This window comes from Tamandua tetradactyla, chromosome 23 (assembly GCF_023851605.1).
Source record: "Tamandua tetradactyla isolate mTamTet1 chromosome 23, mTamTet1.pri, whole genome shotgun sequence".
Classification (NCBI taxonomy): domain Eukaryota; kingdom Metazoa; phylum Chordata; class Mammalia; order Pilosa; family Myrmecophagidae; genus Tamandua; species Tamandua tetradactyla.
In genome coordinates, this window is record NC_135349.1 from 42,628,556 (window position 1) to 42,648,676 (window position 20,121).

General features: G+C 38.1%; 1 protein-coding gene across 12 annotated transcripts in view; it reads right to left on the bottom strand.

Moving 5' to 3' along the window:
• MRTFB (myocardin related transcription factor B) overlaps positions 1-20,121 on the bottom strand; it is a 294,808-nt gene that overhangs the window by 15,218 nt on the left and 259,469 nt on the right. For all 12 annotated transcript variants that reach the window (XM_077141744.1, XM_077141742.1, XM_077141748.1 and 9 more), the window contains 6 exons: positions 16,248-16,495; positions 7,718-7,850; positions 5,872-6,909; positions 3,866-4,024; positions 1,096-1,254; positions 645-743 (listed from right to left, as the gene is read on the bottom strand). In XM_077141744.1, coding sequence (XP_076997859.1) covers positions 645-743; positions 1,096-1,254; positions 3,866-4,024; positions 5,872-6,909; positions 7,718-7,850; positions 16,248-16,495 — 1,836 coding nt within the window. The remainder of the gene's footprint in view (positions 1-644; positions 744-1,095; positions 1,255-3,865; positions 4,025-5,871; positions 6,910-7,717; positions 7,851-16,247; positions 16,496-20,121) is intronic.

The window sequence follows — 20,121 nt, forward strand, 5'->3', positions numbered from 1 at the left end:
ACTGGTTCAATGGACAAGCAACGTTACTTGCATGGGCTGGTTTGCCAAGAGCAGAAGGTGCTGGAGACTGGAGAGGAATGAAGCAGGACAGAGTAGATTTAGGCAGTGGGCAGTCATGGATGCCAGCCAGGTGGAAGAATGTCAAGTGGATGCCAGCCTGACAGATGGTAGCTTTAAAAAAGAAGGGCCTGTATAAAAATATGTGCCCTGGTCATAATCATATCTATGCCTCACACATCTGATCTTCTGTCCCAAAGGAAAAATGAAAAGACAAGACCTGGATTTCCAAATAAGTAGTAACTGTAGGTTATACAGCTGCTGAAAGCTATTGAGGACACTTCAATTGAATGACATTTTGTGGTTTTTTTTTTTGCATGGGTAGGCACCAGGAATTGAACCTGGGTCTCTGGCATGGCAGGAGAGAACTCTGCCTGCCTAACATTTTGCTTTTAAATAACCATTTTTAAATAAAAAAAGGCTCTTTACTATAAAATTCATATTTCTATTGAGGCAAGACAATCTTAGACAAGGAACTCATAACAAGGTATATCAAGATTTGAGGATGCCACATCAAACATAAATTTTATTTTTAAATTGAAATGTGGAAACACCACTTACAAGCTGTGACCACTATTCTTACTCACCTCTGGAAGGGAAGACTGTGCACTGCGAGTCTGCTTGATGGCCTCCTCGTAGCGGGGAGGGTCTTTTGTTTTGGTGACTGGGCTACAAAACAGCAAGTGCTGGACAACAAATTGTTGGGGTGGAGGGGACGAACAGAGATGAAACACATTAGCTCTTCACAATTTCCTTCCTCATGCCCTGGCTAGACTTGGCTCTGCTATTATTCTTTGCTTGGTAGCTAAATTAACATCTGTGAGGATGACAGCACTGGTGGACCACAGCATGTGGGGAGGTTTGTATTCACTGTTATAATTGCTAAGCTGCCCCTTATCAAGTTATTATCCTTGTATTTTCTGCTATTTCACACAATTAAAATTGATACTGTCATTTCTCATCTAAAAGCCCTCAGCTTTGTAATGATTTTATGCCCAAGCAAGCGTTTTTATGGCTGCACAGTCATCACAGGATTACCTTGTTGGGAGTGTTAGGTCCGTTTTGCACTGATGGAAGTGGAGCACTTCTGGACTGAAGAACGCTGTTGGACGTTTTACTAATAAATGGCTGCTGGACTGCTGGGGCAGGTTGTCTTTGATAGGGAAGGGCTGTATTTGATGCTGAGTTTGTGAAAATCTGAAATTAATAAATATTTTCTCATCAACTTGTTCTTTTGCTCTTATTAATGAAGTAAAGACACAACTATGTTTCAAAGCATAGTTCAAACTTTTCTATAAATATATGGGCCACGTGGTCTTTGTGACAACTACTCAATCAACCCTGTCATTGAAGCACTAGACAGCCCAAATGGGCATGGTGTATTTTATAAATACCGCCTGATTTATAAAACAGGTGGTAAACTGGATTTGGCCCTCAGGCCATGATTTGCTGACTCCAGTTTGAGCACAAGCAGTCCCTTTATGCAGTAGCCTGTCTTTGATGACAGTGTGGGCAGTGCTCTGTGGGAGAACATAGCATTTGCTCAGTGTAATTTTCCTTTTAAATGACACCCGAATTCCATATATTCCTCCTGAGCGAGTACATCAATTCTCATGTCTTTAATTTTTACAATTATGCTAATAATCCCCAAACGTACCTCTCCACTTCCAACATTAGTCCCAAAAGCTAAAGCCACATTTACAACATATTTCTTCCTGGACATCTCAAATTTAATATATTCCAAATGAAACTCTCCCTTTCCTCCCACCATCCCCAACATTTGAGGGAAAATAATTCTTGGTTTTGCCTTCTGTTTTATTTAATGTTTTAAACTTTGGAAAATGGAGCCATCAGTCACCCCTGTTTTCTTCCCCAGCACTCACATGTTTTAGAGCTGTCTCTTGAAGGAGGCTCTGTTCTCTTAATTGCTATCCTGACACAGGTCGGTATCTTTCACTCGAATAATGCCACAGCCGCCTAGCTGTGCCTCCCAGGCTAACAACCCTCCACTAAAATTATATTCTTAGACACAAACCTGAGTTGCTACCACACTCCTGCCTAAAACTCCACTGGCCTGTGTTTAAGCTCTACCTCTCCGGCTTGCATGTAATTCTTCCTACCTGGCTCCTCTTCCATCCTACCCTAAACCATGTAGGCCATGCTGAATTCCCCATAGTTTTCTGAAAACTTGTTCTAATCTTTTAAATTCAAGGCCCTGTCTAAAATCCACCCCCTTCTGAGAGGCAGTCCTTTGCTGTATCAGACAGAGATGGGACTTTCTTCCCATGGAATCCCGAAATGTTTAGTCCTGTCAGGCTTTAGGGCTTTTACAGATGTATTTCAAAGAACCTGGTTTCTCCATAGGAATATTTAATGTACTTTATACTAATATTATTCCGAAAGAGAAAACCTCTTCCCTTATATTTTTATTATGAATACATATACATGTTTTTTTAGTGTGAGAGGATACATGCATATATATATATGTCCTTTCCAAACAGTACAACTTCTTTGGGTGATGAGTTCTATAAACATATCTATTTGAAAAAGATACATTTCCTTATATTTGTTAAAAACTGGAATGATTCTAAAGTCTAGAATTTTGAGACTTAGTGATTAAGCCCATATTTACCTGTCAAGAAACTGTTTATCCCTTTCTTCCCTAAAACGCCCCCAAAAATCTGTCCTAATATTTGAATATTTCCTGAGCTTATAGCTACACTAACATGATATTTTGCGCTTTCCTCAAGCTAAAGAATATGCAAGCATAATTTCTTCCTCACTGCATTTCTCAGAGGAGCTTCCTAAAGAGAACATGCATTAATTGTGACTGTTGCTGAGGCGAGAGGCCTTTTGTCTCTTCTTAAATTTGCCTTAGCCTAAGCAGTTCAAACTACTTCTGGCTTCTCTACAGGTGTATTAATTATCTGGGTCCTTTAATGTTGAAGATTAAAACTCTGGGACTAGTAATTATTCTCGAGGTTTAAAATTGTAAGACCCAGGTGCACAGGGGTCAGTGGTAGAATGCTCACTGGCCATGCTGGAGACCCAAGGTTTGATTCCCGGCCCCCACTCCCCCGGCCCCCCCCCCCCCCCCCCCCCCGCAAAAAAAAAGTAAGACCTACTTTTAAGGCCCTCAGGTATCTTTTTGACAAAGAGACGTGCATTTAGCTCCACCTACTGGATGAGGGGGAGTTTTTTTTAACTTTTGGAGCTATTTAACACCCTATTTTGGTAAGAACTTGTATAGAGGACACTAAGTACTAGACCAATATGCAGAGAAAGTGAGTACATTTTGTTAAAGACTAAATATGCAGAAAATAGTGAACCAGAATGATAACCAGACCTAGATCCTCTGGCTAATAATTTGTAGGATGACAAAATCCTAAACGTAACATTATAAAGATCATTGTCAAGATAAAAATTTCAGAAGTATTTTTTCATCTTCAAATATCGTTTCCCTGGGAACAGTAATTTTTTTCCCATAAAATGTTTTACTTTGAAAAGAATTTCTAAAAAACCCAGTAAATAGGAGAATTAAAAAAAAAAAAACTTGGATAAAGGGTTTGACTGTTAAGGTGAGCTCTCTTTTAGTAGTAAGAACTTCTTTTTCCATCCCAAATCATTGGATAATCTATAACCAAATGGCATCTGACCTAAGACCCCCCTGATGAGAGAGTGATCATAGAGAAGACCAAGCAGGGAGTTTCCCACTCCGAGGAGACTTCAGAAGATGCTTGTTGAATGGATGACTGGGTGATAGTAAAATCAAGCAACAAGCTGTTGTTACTTGCTAGCATCCACTAACCTTTCTGACTTGTTGAGGCTGATTGAGAACATGCTGTGTGAAAGTGTCTTGTTTCTGAGGTATGGTCTGGGCCAACCCAGAGGACAAGGCAGGAGCAGTTGACATTTGTGCAGGAGTTGCTATTTGAGGCTGAGTCTGGATGCCTGCTTGTGGTGGAGTCTAGGAGGTGAATAAAAATAATAAATTTTATCGTTAGAATCAAAAGTTTAGATATGGAATAAACGTTCACTTGGGGATTTTATCTAGAACAAAATAAGACAAAATGTTTGCAGACAGTTTTCATGGCCCTCTTCAGATTTTAATGAGTATTTAAAATCAGATTTATTTGAATAGAGAAATATATGTCCTAAGACTGTTTAGTAATAGATTGCTGACTGGCATTTCAGATTAAATGACTTCAATTTATATGTATATAAATTTGAATCTTAATTTTAAATCAGAGATTTAAACACCACAGAAGTATTTTTATGTTCTTATTGTTTATGTGGCTAAGGTCATCATTTGGAAATCTGGGGAAAATAGAAAACTGAAATAAAAAGAACCTATTACAGCTATGCATATACATAGGTCAGGAACTGCAGTACTTTTTTTTTTTTTGGGTGCATGGTCTGGGAATCGAACTCGGGTCTCCCACATGGAAGGTGGACATTCTAACCACTGCACTACCCGCGCGCCCTTTCTGCAGCACTTTTAATAGCCACAAATTCTATTTCCTTGTCCAAATTCCTGCTTCTTAAGCTGGAGTATGTGCACTCTCTGGATATAGGCAGCAGTGTGCAGGGGTACACACAGCCACAATATAAAAAGTAGTTCTTGTTCTTAGAAAATCAAATCTAATGGAAGAGTTGGACAAAAATATTTTCCAAAAGATATGTTATGATGCAGATTTTTAAATTTGCTGGTGCTTTAAAGCTAAAAGAGGAGAATCAGAATTTTTGCACATGCCAAGGATCTTTTGAGCCAAGCCTGTTAACCCTAGGGGTACAAGCGTATTCCTCTCTGCTGTTAAGGGTATTTTGGTAGTCAAGATTGAAGAACAGTGCTCCAAAGGATTTCCTGTTTACCTGTGTTTCACACTTGGTTCAAACCTACCAATACTGGGTGTACAGGTAGTTCGGTGGTTAGAATGCCTGCCTTCAATGCGGGAGTCCTGGGTTCGATTCCCAGATCATGCACCCCCACAAAAAAACCATACAAACCCACCGATACTGCATTACATAAAAGAATGTAATATAATTACATAGGTTATATAGGCATAAAATGAAATTTTACATTAATTAGTGTTTTATTATCTCTCAATAACATTGTCAGTCCTAAATTTGAAGTAATATTTTCCTTAGTTTAGATATCTTGACATTAATGATGGCTTTCTAGAACTAATTTTGAGAGACAGAATATAGGAAAAGGTATGAGAGTAAAAGCTCTGGAGTCAAAGCTCCAAATGCTAGCTCTGTTACATCCTAGCTGTGTCCTTTGGTAACTTACTAAATCTTCCTAGGCCTCTGTTTCCTTATCTAGAAGTGGGAATATCACTTGGTTCTTCGGGCGAGAGGGAGGATTAAGTGAAGTAAGCCAAAAAGTACTGGATGCTGTGCCTTACACATGAGAAGTGCTCAACAGCCGTAGCTATTTTATGACATTACTGGTATTTTAAAATGTCAACATATATGATAGACTATGTTCATTAAAAGATAAAAGGTAATAGAGATAAGGGGTGCATGGGTGGTTCAGTGGTAGAATGCTTGCGATGGGTTCAATTCCCAGACCATGCACCAAAAGAAAAAAGGTAATAGAGATAGAAAAGCATTCCACATTTGTTTTTACTGTATAAAGGCAGTGCTAGCTATTCTAAATCTTTACTACTCCCCCACTACCACAAGTTTTCTATAATTGTGAGACCTAATTTGGATGCACATAGGAGGACACTCAGTTATGGTTTTATCATTAGCAGAGTTTCTGTTCTACATGTGCTGTAAGACAAGGAAGTTAGAAGACACACTTCACACCTGGAGTTTGAGGCTGCCTACTGGGAGCTGGACTGAGGTGACATTTGAGCCCTGGATGGATACGGGGAGCAGCAGCTGAGCAGTTTGTGTGGTCAGTAAAGCCTGAGGCTGAGCAACAACGGCAGGCGAAGGCTGTCCCTGGGAACTCGCGTAAAACTGTGAGACGATGCTCTGCTGCTCTGCTTGAGCCACAGGTACCTCTTGCTTGATAACTACAGCCTTTTTGGCAACAAGGGTCTGGCTGCCTGTAGAGACAGGTTGGCCTACAGAATGGCTGGCTACAGGGATGGGTTGCCTTGAGCTGCAACAGTCAGTGAGTGAAGTCTCATCTTTGACAGCAGAAGCAACATTGCCTTGTTTTTGATCTAACTTATTGGCAGAATTAGCTGATGTGCTGGGCTGGGGTTCCGGTGGCCGCTGCTGCTGGCCCCGTTTTTCAACCTCAAGTTGCATTTTAAGTACTTCCACGAGCTTCTGCTCTTGTTCCAGTTTCCTCTTTAGCTCTTCAATCTGCTTCTCTTTCTCCTGGAGCTTGCGATCCTTTTCAGCTGCATCCAGTTCCAGACTGGACAGAGTGCTGCTGGTTGGACTTAAGCTGTCTTCAGTATTTGTCACTCTCAAAGGAGAAGAACACAAGAACTGTGAAGGAGACATCATGGTCATAATCTCAGTGAAAGTGTCTGCCATGTTTGTGTCATCAGTACTGAGACTAGACTGTTCGGAGGGAGATGGTGAGATTGGCAGAGGAGAAGTAACACTTTCAACAGGAGCCAAGTTGCTAGTTCCAGCAGATGACAATTCTGCCTTGAAAGTGGAGACTGAGTTAGTTACAGAGTTATGTAGTGTAGTAACAGGCAAGGCCATGGTGACTTCAGGGTTATTGGTGACGACGGCAGAGGTTGACACTGCCACGATACCACCTGCAGCAAGGCCGCTGCTGTTCAATTCCTGGTAGGGTTTCAGGCGTTCAATAAGGTTGGGTTTGGTGCCCGACACTGGCAGACCCCTTAACTTCAGTTCTGTCTTGAGTTCTGATACCTAGAAATAGTACAAACATATCAGATTTCCTCTTTTGGTATTTAACTTTCTGATAAACCTATGGTATTTTTCATGATGGAAAAAGGCAGAGACAGAGACCTTGGTGTTACTGCATATCTAAAAATGGGACAGTTCTTTCTTTTTTTTTTTTTTTACACATTAAACTGGAGAACTGAAGAACTTGAGAGCCCATGATAAAGTAAGGGATTCTAAGGGTAACTCTTCCTTTAGGTCAAAGAAAAGATTTACTACTAGGCATTATGATGATGAAAACAGGCACCTTTATTGACTAGTAATCATGTGCCAGACACTGTGCGAGTGCTTTGCACGTATTCTTTCAATTTAATCTTCACATGACTCTATGAAGTAGGTTTTATTATTAGCTGTATTTTACATATGAAAAGATTGAGGCAGAGAGAGTTTAAATTACTGGCCTGAGGTACCACAGATACTAGAAGGCTGAGCTAGGAGAACCCAGGAAGGCTTGGCCCTAGAGTTCATGTTTTTAACTGTTACAATTCTTGGTTCTCTCAAACTTGGCATGGGCAGGGAAGAAGAAAATTACAGCCTCTGGAGGCAAACAGAAGTGGTATGGGCTTGGTATATAATATGTCCTCAATAAATGAGAGTTATTGTTTTAAAAGAACCTTACTGAAAGTAAAAAGAAAGTGTCTCTGTAAACGTTATCATGGTTTTGGTAAATTGTATGTCTATTCAAACTACTTAAATCTGCTAGACAAATCTGGAAAATTATTTACATTTTGTGGTGCTTATGGGTGAATAAGCTCTACTTAGAATTAATTATCACCTTTAACTCATCCAAGCTAGAAGGCAGTGGTCCTGGCTTCCTCACAGGAGCAGATGTGTTCTGTCTTGGTGTGTTTGGCGTGGTACTATTCAAAGCTGAATTCCCACTGTTGTTATTTTTGTCATTGAGTGGCCTTCAAGAGAAAAGGAAAATTAAAGTTCATAATAAAATAATTTCTGGGTTTGCTGTCGCTTTCTATTATCAGTTTGACTGTTAATTTTTGAATAGAAAAAAAAACATAGTCATAGACTACAAGACTCAATAAAATGTCAATTAAATTAGATCCCAATAAAAATACCTAAGGGTTTTGTTTGGTGGCAATTTAGAAGGTGTTTCTAAGCTTTATATGGAAATGAAAATGGCCAAGAATGGCTGTGGCATCCTTGAAGAAGTAAAGTTAGAAGAATCACATCACCAGATACCAACATTTATTACAAAGCCACAGTAATCAAAACAGTGTAGTGTTGATGCAAGGACAGAAAGACAAATAAATGGAAAAGAGAACTGAGAAACAGAGACCACATATACAGGTTCCTGAGTTATCACAAAGATCACACTCCAAGGCGATGGAGAAAGGTGGTCCTTGAAATACATGGTGCTGGGCCAGCTGGATATTCATTCAGGAAAAAAGAGCCTCTTGATTGATCTCTATACATCATATAATTTCCCAAATCTAAACGTGAATGGTAAAACAATGAAGCTTCTAGGGTGGTGCGACAGTGGCTCAGTGGCAGAACTGTCTCCTGCCATGCTGGAAGAAAAAACACCAAAACAACAATGAAGCTTCTAGAATAAAACTTAGGATATTATCTTCATGTTCTTTGGATAGGCAAAGATTTATTAAGCAGGACACAAAAACTAGTAACTAAAAGGGACACCTTAAGATAGTGAAAAGTTAAGCCACAGAACAGAAGAAACTTGTAAGACATTTCTGACACAGGCCTCATATCTAAAATATATTAAAAAGCCCTACAAATCAGTAAGAAAAAGAGAAAACCCAGTGAAAAATGGGCGGGGGGGGGGCAGAGAGAGATCATTATCAACTATTATCTTAAAGAAAATGAGTATATCTAAGTGGTCAATAAATATATGGACAAGTACTCAACTTCATTAAGTATGAGGAAAATTAAAATCACAAAGAAATGCCAATCAGTACCCAGTAGAACTGCTATAATGAATGGCATTGGCAATACCAAGTACTTAGAGCAACTAGAACTCTTGTACACTGGAGGTAGAAATGTAAATCGGTATAACTTTGGAAAACTATTTTATAGTATCTACTAAAGTTAAACATATACCTATCCTATGACCCAGCAATTCCATTCCTAAACAGATACCCAACAGAAAGACACATATATGTGTACCAAAAGTCAAAGATCAGAGTACTTATTATAGCATTATTCCAATTGGAAGCAACCTGTCCATCAAGAATATGAGGGATAAATTATGATATAGTCATACATGGAATACTAAACAGCAATAAAAAGTAACTACTGTCATCTGCAACAAGAAAGCTGTATCTTTCAAACATAATGTTGAGCAAAAAAAGCCAGACACACAAAAGTACTAAAAAATTGCATTTATATAAAGTTCAAAAACAGGCAAAACTATTCTTTGGGGATATAAGGGGGATTCTGCAGGGAAACTGATAATGTTTCATTTATTAATTTAGGTGGTGGTTATAGGGGCATGTTTACTTTGGTATCAATTTCTACTTACACACTTTTATGTATATATATTTCAATTAAAAAGTTTATTTAAAAAATGTTAGCAAATCAGTTGTCAAGTCGTAAAAGATGGGTGCTTTGTATTAACTTCCCTAAACCCCTTTCCATATCAAAGGCAGATCTTTCCTTAACCTCTTCCATCTGTGATATTCTTGGAAGCATTAGCATTTCCTTTTCTGGGAGGTCAATGCCTATTAAAAGATACACATGCACCTACACTGCAGCTTTATGGTTGTTGCAAAGCTTTGGTGTAAAAACCAAATAGATTCTTAATTCACCATTCTGAAATAGAGATCTAAGGTTAACAATGCTTATGGGGTGAGATCCATAGTTGGATGAGACTCAATCCGCAAAATGTCAGAGTAGGAAATTCTTGGGCTTGATACCTCCACTGAAGCAACTATTGAGCTGGAAAGAGTGCTTGAAATCAATTATTTTGGAACTCTGAAAACTGATGAGACACCTAAAACAACAAGGTGAGTGCCTGATGGAAAGACTGCTGATCTTTTATTAAGCGTGCAGTGTTCATGGACCAGCTAATGTCCTTCATTTCTCAGCCTTGCCACAGCTTTGGCAAGCAATCTACATTTCTGGAGTGGTGGCAATGGGGACCTTGTTCTCCAAAAATTGGGGATTGGTGTTTTGGTTGGTCTAGTGGTATTCCCAGAGACTGGTACAAATGTTTGCCTTGGTTTTGGCCCTCTTGGGCTACAGTGGCTTATCCTCGTGGTAAAGCCTATCAGAAGATTAAATGAGCACATGCTCCTCTACCTCCTTTTTGGAACCAGACATTTAAGGAAATTATCAGTGACTACAAATTACAAGGAATACACATTTTACAAAAATAGTAAGTAAAAGTCACAAATGGCTCCAGTACTCAATAAGGAAAAAAATCTGCAATCCCTGAGGAGTGGGAGAATCAGATTTTTAGAGGTACCACATTATAATACTTAAAGTCCAGTTGTCAACAAAAATAACAAAGCATACAAAGAAATAGGACATGTGGCCCATTTGCAGGGAAAAAAAATGAATTTGGCAGAAATCCTTCCTGAAGAAGCCCAATGTTAAAATTGATAGCCAAAGCCATTAAATCAGCTGTCTTAAAAATGCACAATGAGCTAAAGGAAATCATGAATAACTAATGAAAATTGGGAATATGAAGTAGGAACAAAATGAGAATATCAGTAAGGAGACAAATTATGAAAAGGAACCAAACAAATTCTGGAGCTGAAAAGCACAATAACAAGTAAAAAATTCAGATTTGAACAGGCAGGAGAAAGGATCAGAGGTCTTGAACATAAAGGCAACTGAGGAGCTGAAAGAAAAAATAATGAAGACAATGAACAGACGGACGTATGGGACACCATCAGGCATACCAACATACTCATTAAAGTAGTAGCAGGAAGAGACAAGGGCTGGAAAACTGTTTGAAGAAATAATGGCCCAAACTTCCTAAATTTCATTATAGGCATGAATATGCACATCCAAGAAGCTCTATTAACTCCAAGCAGGATAAACTCAGAGACCCCACACCAAGACACATTATAGTCAAAAATGTCAAAAGCCAGACAGAATTTTGAGAGCAGCAAGAACTGATTCATCACATACAACCCATCCTCAAAGATTAACAGCTAATTTCTGATCAGAAACCATGGATACCATGAAGAATCCATAAGGATGACACATTTAAAGTCCAGAAAGAAAAACATTTGTCTAGCAAGAATTCTATATTTGACAAAATTATCCTTCACGAATGAAGGAGAGATTAAGACATTTCCAGATAAAGAAAAGCTGAGGGAGTTTATTACTAATATAGCTATCCAATGAGAAATGCTAAAATGATGAGTCCTTTAGGCTGAAAGGAAAGGACACTAGACAGTAACTCAAAGCCTTAAGCAGAAGTAAAGAACACTAGTAAAGATAACTATTTGGGTAAATGTAAAAGCCAGTATTATTGTACTTTTGAATTATAACTCCTCTTTTGTTCCCTATGTGATTTAAAAGGCAAATGATAACAATGATTATAAATGCGTTTTAATAAGCACACAACATATAAAGATTTAATTTGTGAAAATAACACTATGAAGGAGAAGGGACAGAGATGTATAGAAGCAGAGTATTTGTATACTGAAACTCCATTGTTGTAAATTGTAATCTTCAAGGTAGCCACTAAGAAAATAACTAGAAAATATACAGAAAAGGAAAGGGAATGAAAATGGGACACTACTAAAATTAACTAAATACAAAAAGGCAGTAATAGAAGAATTGAGAAATAAAAAAACACGCTATGCGGAAAACAAATTGCCAAGTGGAAGAAGCAAATCCATCCTTATCAGTAATTCAATGTGAATGGATTAGACACCATGAGAGAACTCACCCTGGACAGAAACAGTATGACTGCCATCTGTGTGGGAAGGCCGCCACTCGGTGTTCTGTCCTTGGACAACATGAGACTGCTCACAGTGTAGTGACCCTATTGGTATCATCTTTGTGGGAAAGCCTTCACTTATCATTTTGCCTTTAGAAAACATGAGAAAACTCACTCTTCAGAGAGACCATAGAATATCATCTATGTGGGGAAACAGTTTATTTCTATAACCTTAGGCAACAGGATAAATCCCAAACTGGAGAGAAACCCTATGAATGCCATATATGTGAAAGGCTTCAGTCAATACTCTGATCTTAGATGACATAAGATAACTCATACAAAAGAGTCTTGTATATGGAAGTGATTTCAGGCCTTGAGTGAACCTATAAACATGGTAGAAAACGCACACACTGAGCAAAAAACACTGTAATAAATTTGGTTAGTGCTTTTAGTTACCCTGACTACTACATCAATCTAACCAATTTGTACTGGAGAAGATCAGTATAAATGTCACACGTGTATAAAAGCCTTCAATAGTCATACAACATGAGAAAAATCATAATGTGCATGTAATGAAAGTGGAAGAGTCTGTATCTACTGCTCCTCCTGATGAACAGGCAAGTCTGTAACACAGGATGAAGCTCCTTGAGACAGTGCCAGATAATGCAAGCTGGGGATGTTATTCATGAAAAATAACAAAATCATTTATTCAAACAACACTTGTACGCCAAGTGCAAATTCACACTGTATAAGACTCATAGGTGTCACGAATGAAGGCATGTCTTCAGTGATCACTCAGCCTTAGCATTAATATTCTTATGCTGAGGAATCAACAATCCTAAAGTCAATTTTGGAAACTCTTCAGTTGGATTTCACATCAGAAAATTCAGTGTAAATATGAAATCTTTTATACAGATCCTTTAGCACTCAATCAGCAAAGATTCAAGAATTCTGAACAAGATTTTCTAATGAAATGTAGGACAACAATGTAGAATAAAGTGTCATTGGTATTATACTGAATGATGAATTTTGTTGGAATTAAAATGAAGTGAGAAATTCTAAAAAAAGTGAATGAAAAAAATATGAATATATTAAACTCTCCAATTGAAAGGCGGAAATTGGTAGAATGGGCAAACACAAACACATGGTCCATCTATATGTTGTTTATGAAAGACACTTTAGATGCAAAGACTTTTATTGAAAATGAAAGGCTGTAAAAAGATATGTCATGCAAATAATAACCAAAAGAGAATGGGGTAGCTATATTCTTGTCAGAAAAAATAGCCTTTAGGTAAAAAAAAGTTACAGAAGACAAGGAATAACATTATATATTGATAAGATTCAATTATCAAGAAGATATAACAATTATAAGCCTGTACATACCTAACACCAGAGCCCTAAAATATATGAAGTAAAAATGGACAGAACTGGAGGAACAGAAAGTACACAATAATAGTCAGAATCTTTCAATAAGCAGATTGAGAGAACAAGCAGGTAGAAGATCAACAAGGTAACAGAGGACTTGAACAATACTATATAAATCAAATAGTCCTAGCACACATACACAGAACATGCCATCATTAAAAGCAGAATACATGTTCTTCCCAAGTGCACATGCAACACAACTGGATGAGTGTCCTTAAATGAGTTGTAGGAAGTCTGTATTGAAGCTGATCTGTGCTTGTCAACAGCTACCTTTTGCCATTCATTTTGGGGTCTTTACAAACCTGCCTCAAGCTAAATACTGAAGTATCTGAGATGAAGTTTCTTGAAGTTTCGATGAAATGACAAATATTTTATGTATTCTTATTGCCCTAAAAATTCTACTTTTAAACTCTGTTAGAATTACAAAAATAAATTATTTAAATTAGTGTTTCTTAGCCTTATTTTCATTACTGTCAACTTAAGGAGCAATCCCCCTTTTTGGGGTTGGGGTGGGGGTGCATGGTCCGGAATCAAGGAGCCCTTTTAAGACATTTTTTTCCAAATAACCCTCCCCATGAAATTTTATTTCCACAGATATACTGTATATCTATTAGGTACTCTATGTTTGCACGTTGTACATAAAAAAGAATGAGATTTTTTCACCTTCTCCAACTCTGCCTCCAAATCAACTTTCACTCCCTAAGGGCAATATTGTCCCCATCAGGAATGTTTGGCTTGAAGTAATTATTCAGGCTGTCTTTTGGGTTGGGAATCTATAGTACTGTACTTGGTCCCAAGATTAACAGTTGAGTAATTTAATCTTTAAAATAACAAAACTAAGTTTTGTTTCCCCCAAATCAACAGAATAAAAAAAAGGGGGGCCTGGTGAACGTGATAACTATGTAGACAAGAACTTGAAGTTCAGAGAAAAGTGACCTTCCAGGACCTATTGGGCCGTGTGTGGAAAAGCTGACACTAAATCCCAATCTTTTTAGGTTTTTGCTCTTTCCAGTGTACCAAGGGGAAACTTTATACAGATAAAATTCCACTACTGTGAGTTCCACAGGACTTCCAAATTCAGTTTCTTATAATGGAATATGGTAAAATTAAATGTGCTAGAAAACATCTCCAGTGTTTGGTTTTGGAAATTAAACAGAACTTATGTTCAGACTTTGTGTGGTGAAATAATACACAAAAATAAGGGTTCTTTCCTCCTCCTAGTTTCTGGATCTTTTTGTATCGATTTTTCTTTGGGCTGGTGGCTTGATTGTTCTAATGGTGGGAATGCTTGAGGAGGTGAAAGGAGTTAAGACCTAAGGGAAGGACAAGAAACGTGTTTAGAGTTCAGCTACCCCACACCTCAGATATACTCTTCCCATCTACACAGTCAGCTTCACACAGCCAAATTCTTTCATTACAGCAAAGACTGTTCCATAGATTATACCACAAAACAATCCTTTTATGTGCTTAGGTTTCCTCATCGGTAAAATGGGGTCAATACTATCAACTCCTCCCAGATTTTGTGAGGACGATTATTAAAGTGCTGAGCTTGGGGCAAATAGTAAATAAATATTAGCTATCATCACTGTTGTTATTACCATTGGTGTTAAAGGACAGCAGCAGTGGAGGATGCCTCCCTCTGTCCTGGCCAAAACTGTAAAATAGCAGCAATTTAATTCTGATACTCTTCCAATTCTCTTTGTTCTTTCCTGGTTCCCTTATGATATCCACAGCTCACTCAGGCCTGCTTGCTCGCTCTCTCAACATAACATGCTCTACAAAATTATTTCTTTTTTCATCTGTATGTCCTGAGGTTTTAAATTTAAGGGCTTCATGATAAAGTCTGAATTACAAGTAGGTTTAACTTTTTTTGAGATATTTGAATCTTAGAAGAAAAAAATGAATTGATAATCATTACCATATGAGATTTTTTTTTTTTAAACAGAAACTTTTTAGTCGGTCCTTATCCTCCACTAGCCTTTTGACTCCTAGAAAATAGGGGCCACTTAAGGAAAGGTATCCTTAGCCTATGTGTAGGAAAAAGAAGCAGAGTTCTAAGGATCACATTATAATAAAATGAATGGCTTGATCAAAGATACTTTTTCCTTGTAATGGGACATTGCTTATATCTCTTTTTCTAGAGTTAAATGCAAATATTACTTTTCCTCTGAGCAATGGGAAAAATGAAGAACAGGGTGTTAGCATTTTAAAAATCTGTATTTCCTAGAAAAAGCAGATTGGGGGTGTATGTCTAGAATAATTAAAATTAGCTATGGATTTCTTGCTATGAATTCATTCTTAGCAACTGTCAGAACGAACTTCCTTCTGTCTCTCCTATTTTGAACTGATAATTTGTGGTACACCATTCTCCCAATCATCCAGGGCTCAAACTTTGGAAACATCTTCCTTCTCCAGTTGTTGGTCACCAAGAACTTATTGTGTTTTGAAATGTCTATTATCTATTCCTTTCCATCAGTTCCCTTTTATCATCTCATGTCTAATTTATTGCAAAATTCTTAACCAATGCAATAAATTGGCATTGCTCATCCCTCCCTCAGTATTTGCACTCATATAATTTCCCTCTACTTGGAAGAGCCCCTCCTGAGCTCTTCCACATAAGCAAATCCTGTCTTTTTCACAAAGCTTTCCTTGACCTCTCCAGCTTTTGTGCTCATTTATCTTTTTAACTTGTTTACCTCAGGCTTTGTACGTCTTATTTCCCTGACAAAGCGTCAGTACTGCTTTGAATATATAATGGTCAAATCTCTCCTAGACGAATAATGTGAAAAGGCATTTATCATTTGAAAAGTTCAAAATCTATTCTGGAAGACAAACTAGACTGGAACGTGGGCCATTTTACCAGGGTGACTTTAGGCACTGGGTGATAAGCTTTGCTGACAATAAAATGAAAATAATCCTTGACTGCAAATCCTTTTAGTAACTTATGATGCCTCATAAAATACCACAGTCCAGCCCCCTTATGAAGAAAGCATTGGCCCCCAGCCCGTACTTGAGGGGCGCAGGCAGGATGGTCTGGTAGTTGTAGTGCTGCTGCTGCTGGCTCAGGATCTGCAGCTGCAGGAACAGCTGCTGCTGCTGAAGCAGGCGGGCGTAGTTGGAGTCCATCTGCGGCTCATTCTTCTCACCTTTCTGATCTGGTGGAATGTATTGGTGGTACTTCAACTTCTTTACCCGTGGTTTAGGATCTTTGCACTTTTTGCTACGATGTTTGTCATTTGGGTTCTTGGGATGGCTTTGCTATTTTTGAGGACAAGAAAATCAGATGATATTAAAAGATGTCACCACAGGAAAATCTATTCTACCACGTGCCTAAGTGATTTGAAATGAAAAAGCAGTGCACCCTTAGAAACTAGTATAGCCACTTTGGACAGAAATATGCTAAATACATTTCAGGAGCCATGAAAGCATTGGCATACTTACTTTGACTAAGAAATCTTGCTTCTAAGAACTATTTTCTCCTGCTGTACTGTTCCCTTAGGGTAAAATTCAACAAACATTTACTTTGGGTCTCCTATGGGGACACATTACTAAGTGCTTACATATATTACCTCATAGTGGAAAAACAGGCTGTATAATAAATATACACTGGGGAAAAGATTAAGAAAATTTCACTATAGTCATTAAAAATATCTATGAGGACATGTAAACACAGAAAAATGCTTCTAATGAGAATGAAGCAGAATTTTATAGAAAATAACTCAAAAATGAAAACACTGAATAACATGAAGATGAATATTAAAAATATTTTCAAAATATATTACTTACTTTCAAAATATAATATAAAGGAGACTCTGTACCCCTTATCTTACAATTAAGAATCAGATGATTCTTTTTTCTGAGTTGTTTTCGTCTTCTCAATTTATGTTATCAGATAATTTTCTATTTCGTCGGTATTTAATTCATATTTATTCATAAAATAACTTCCTTTGAAAAAAAAAAATCTCTCCCCCAAAACAAGGTTTAGGAAATTATTCCTAAGCTATTTTAGGTAAAACACCAAACAATAATAGGATACTTTGAGATATACTATATTAAATATAGCTATTGATACAATCATGCTAAATAAGTCAATGTTCAAAAAAGTTAGAAATTACAAACAACACACATAGGAAATAAAACTCACCATAATTCCAGACTAGAAATAGTCACTATTAAAATTGTTATATCCGTCTTATGCATATGCATAAATGTGTTAAAGTTTTTAACATAATTGGAATGATACCTTTCAGAAACATACCTTTTCCCTCCCATCACTTAATACGCCATGAACTTCTTCCTTTATCATAAAAGAATGATTCTGCAACAAGATTTGATGGTTGTATTTCCTAACAGTTTATGAACATAAGCAATGGTGTGCTGGGGCCAGCTATGACTGGCTCATGAGAGCCAGCACTGTGCCTTTCTCCCACTTCCCATTCAGTGACATCCCATTAAGCAGTTCAAAATTCACCATGGTGGGAATATTTACACCTTGGGAATCAGCAAAGGCTACAAACCACCCCCATCCCAGAGTCAGTTGTTAAACATTTACCAGCACACCACTGGATACAGCATAATCCAACTAATTAGGAGCCTATTTTGAACATTTGTGAGGATTTGTAAAAAGTAAATATGTATCAGAAATGATGTGTTCTTGTGAATCTCAGGTCTCAGACTTGCCCACTGGGACTTGGGACCTGTCCTTTTTAGTTCTTTACTGATTCCCAGGCCCTAGGCCACACCTACCCACCTCTTACTTTCTCTACTCCGTTCATGGTTCTTGGTGATCTTAATAACATGCACAATTCTTCTAATATTCTGGTCTCTCAGTGCCTTGGCTGCCTTTCTTCTAAGTATCTCATCTACTACCTCAGCCACTCACTCTATAGTCATAACCTGGAACTTGTCACAACCCAAAAATCGTTCCTTCTCACTTTCCAGGATCCTATTCTCTGACAACCACCACCTTCACCTCACTCCATCTAGGGCCCTCATCTCCAATAATTATTTAATGCCACTGGTATCAACAGTTCATTTATCTTCCTACCTTTACACTGCCCCTCACTTTCCTCTGACCCTAATTATGTCCCATGGCCCACCCTTTGTCATACTCACTTGGCAAAACCCAATCAAACTCTTTGTCAACATTTAGGGTTTCTCAACAGTGGCTCTATGGACAGTTTAAATTGATACTTTGCTGTTTATTGTACAATGTTTAGTGACATCCCTGGACTCTATCTACACACTAGATGCCAGCAGCACCTCCCACCACCTTGTGACAACCAAAAATGCTTCCTGAAATTGCCAAATATCCCCAGGAGGGGTGGGGGCAAAATCACCCCCTACTGAGAACAATTAGTCTACATGCCTACACACAGCTTAAAGTAGCTACAGAAAAACATAAAATCATGCTGATCAACCTCGCTTTAACTTCATGACCACCAAAGAAAGTGCGCTTTAGTGCTACCTGGCCAACCTAGTGCATTTGTTCTAGTCCTGTTTATTTCCTTACTCTACTACTTTAATCTCTCCTCTTAAATTTTTAATTCCTCCTTCTCCAGCCTCAACTGATGGCTTTGCTTCCTAAACACCAAGAAAATAAGAGACCAGCAAAGAACTTCCACATATTCCCACACTGGCATCTAACCACCTGTCTCTGTCTGCACTCGGTATGTGGTTTTCCTTTCTGCTGCTATGGACTGTCTGGGCTGGTGCCTAAAGCCAGCACTTTCTCTCCAGTACAACACTCCACCCAATCTTGCTTCTCCCCTCTTGGGACAACTGCCATTGGCTTTCTTGATCCCACATCTTGATGAGCTACTTATTGACCCATTTCCCTGCAACCCTTTCCAATAAAGGTCCTCAAAAACATTTCCTATATACACATTATCTCCAGTTTCTCCCTTATGATCTCTCTCGTACTCCTTCTATCCAGATTTTGCCTCTATTGCTCAACTGAAACTATTCTTCTCAAAGTTACTGTAACTTCTGCTTGTTAAACCCAAGGCCCGTCCACAATATTCATCTCAACTGACCTAGAGCAGCATTTGACACAGTTGATCTCTCTCTTCTTGAAATGTTTTGTTTGGCTTCCAGGCCACACTGTCTTACCTTACTGGCTGTTTCTTCTTAAACTCCTTTGCTGGTTCTTCCTATCTCCCTAAAATGTGAGTGCCCAAGGACTCAGTTCTTGTGTCTCTTCTTTATCTACAATTAGTTCCTAGGTAACTTTCCTAGGTCTCATGGCTTTATATGTCATTTATAGAGTGGTGGCTTCCACATTTCTATTTTGAGTCTAGACTTCTCTCGTGAAGTCTGGATTTGTCTATCTAATTACCTCTATGACACCTTCCTCAGGTGTCTAATAAGCATCTTAAATTTCAGGTGTGTTCCATCCCATCACAAGAAATGACAACTCCAAATTTCTAGTTTATCACATAAAAAACAGTAGACTGGTTCATGACTTCTTTTTTCCTCACCACATATTCAATCCATCAGCCAATCTTTTTGTCTCAGTCTTCAAAATATAGCCACTTTTTGAACTGCTATGATCGTCTTCTGCTGTGGATAATATCTTGTAACTGGTCTCTACTTCCACCTTTATTGTTTTTAACACATCAGCTCAAAGTTTACAGCAGATTCATATCTTAGTTGCAGTAAAAAGCCTAACTTCTAACAAGGCTCTATGGAATCTGGTCCCTGGTCACATGCAGGCCTCCTAGTTTACTTTTTACCCTCTGGTCATCTGTGTTCAACGATACTGGCTTCCTTGTTCAGAAGCTTAAAATTTTTTCCCAGATATCTTTGTGGTCCACTTCCTCACCTCATTTAAATCTCTGCCCATATGTCATCTGCTTATTTTACCAGACTGCCCTATTTAAGTG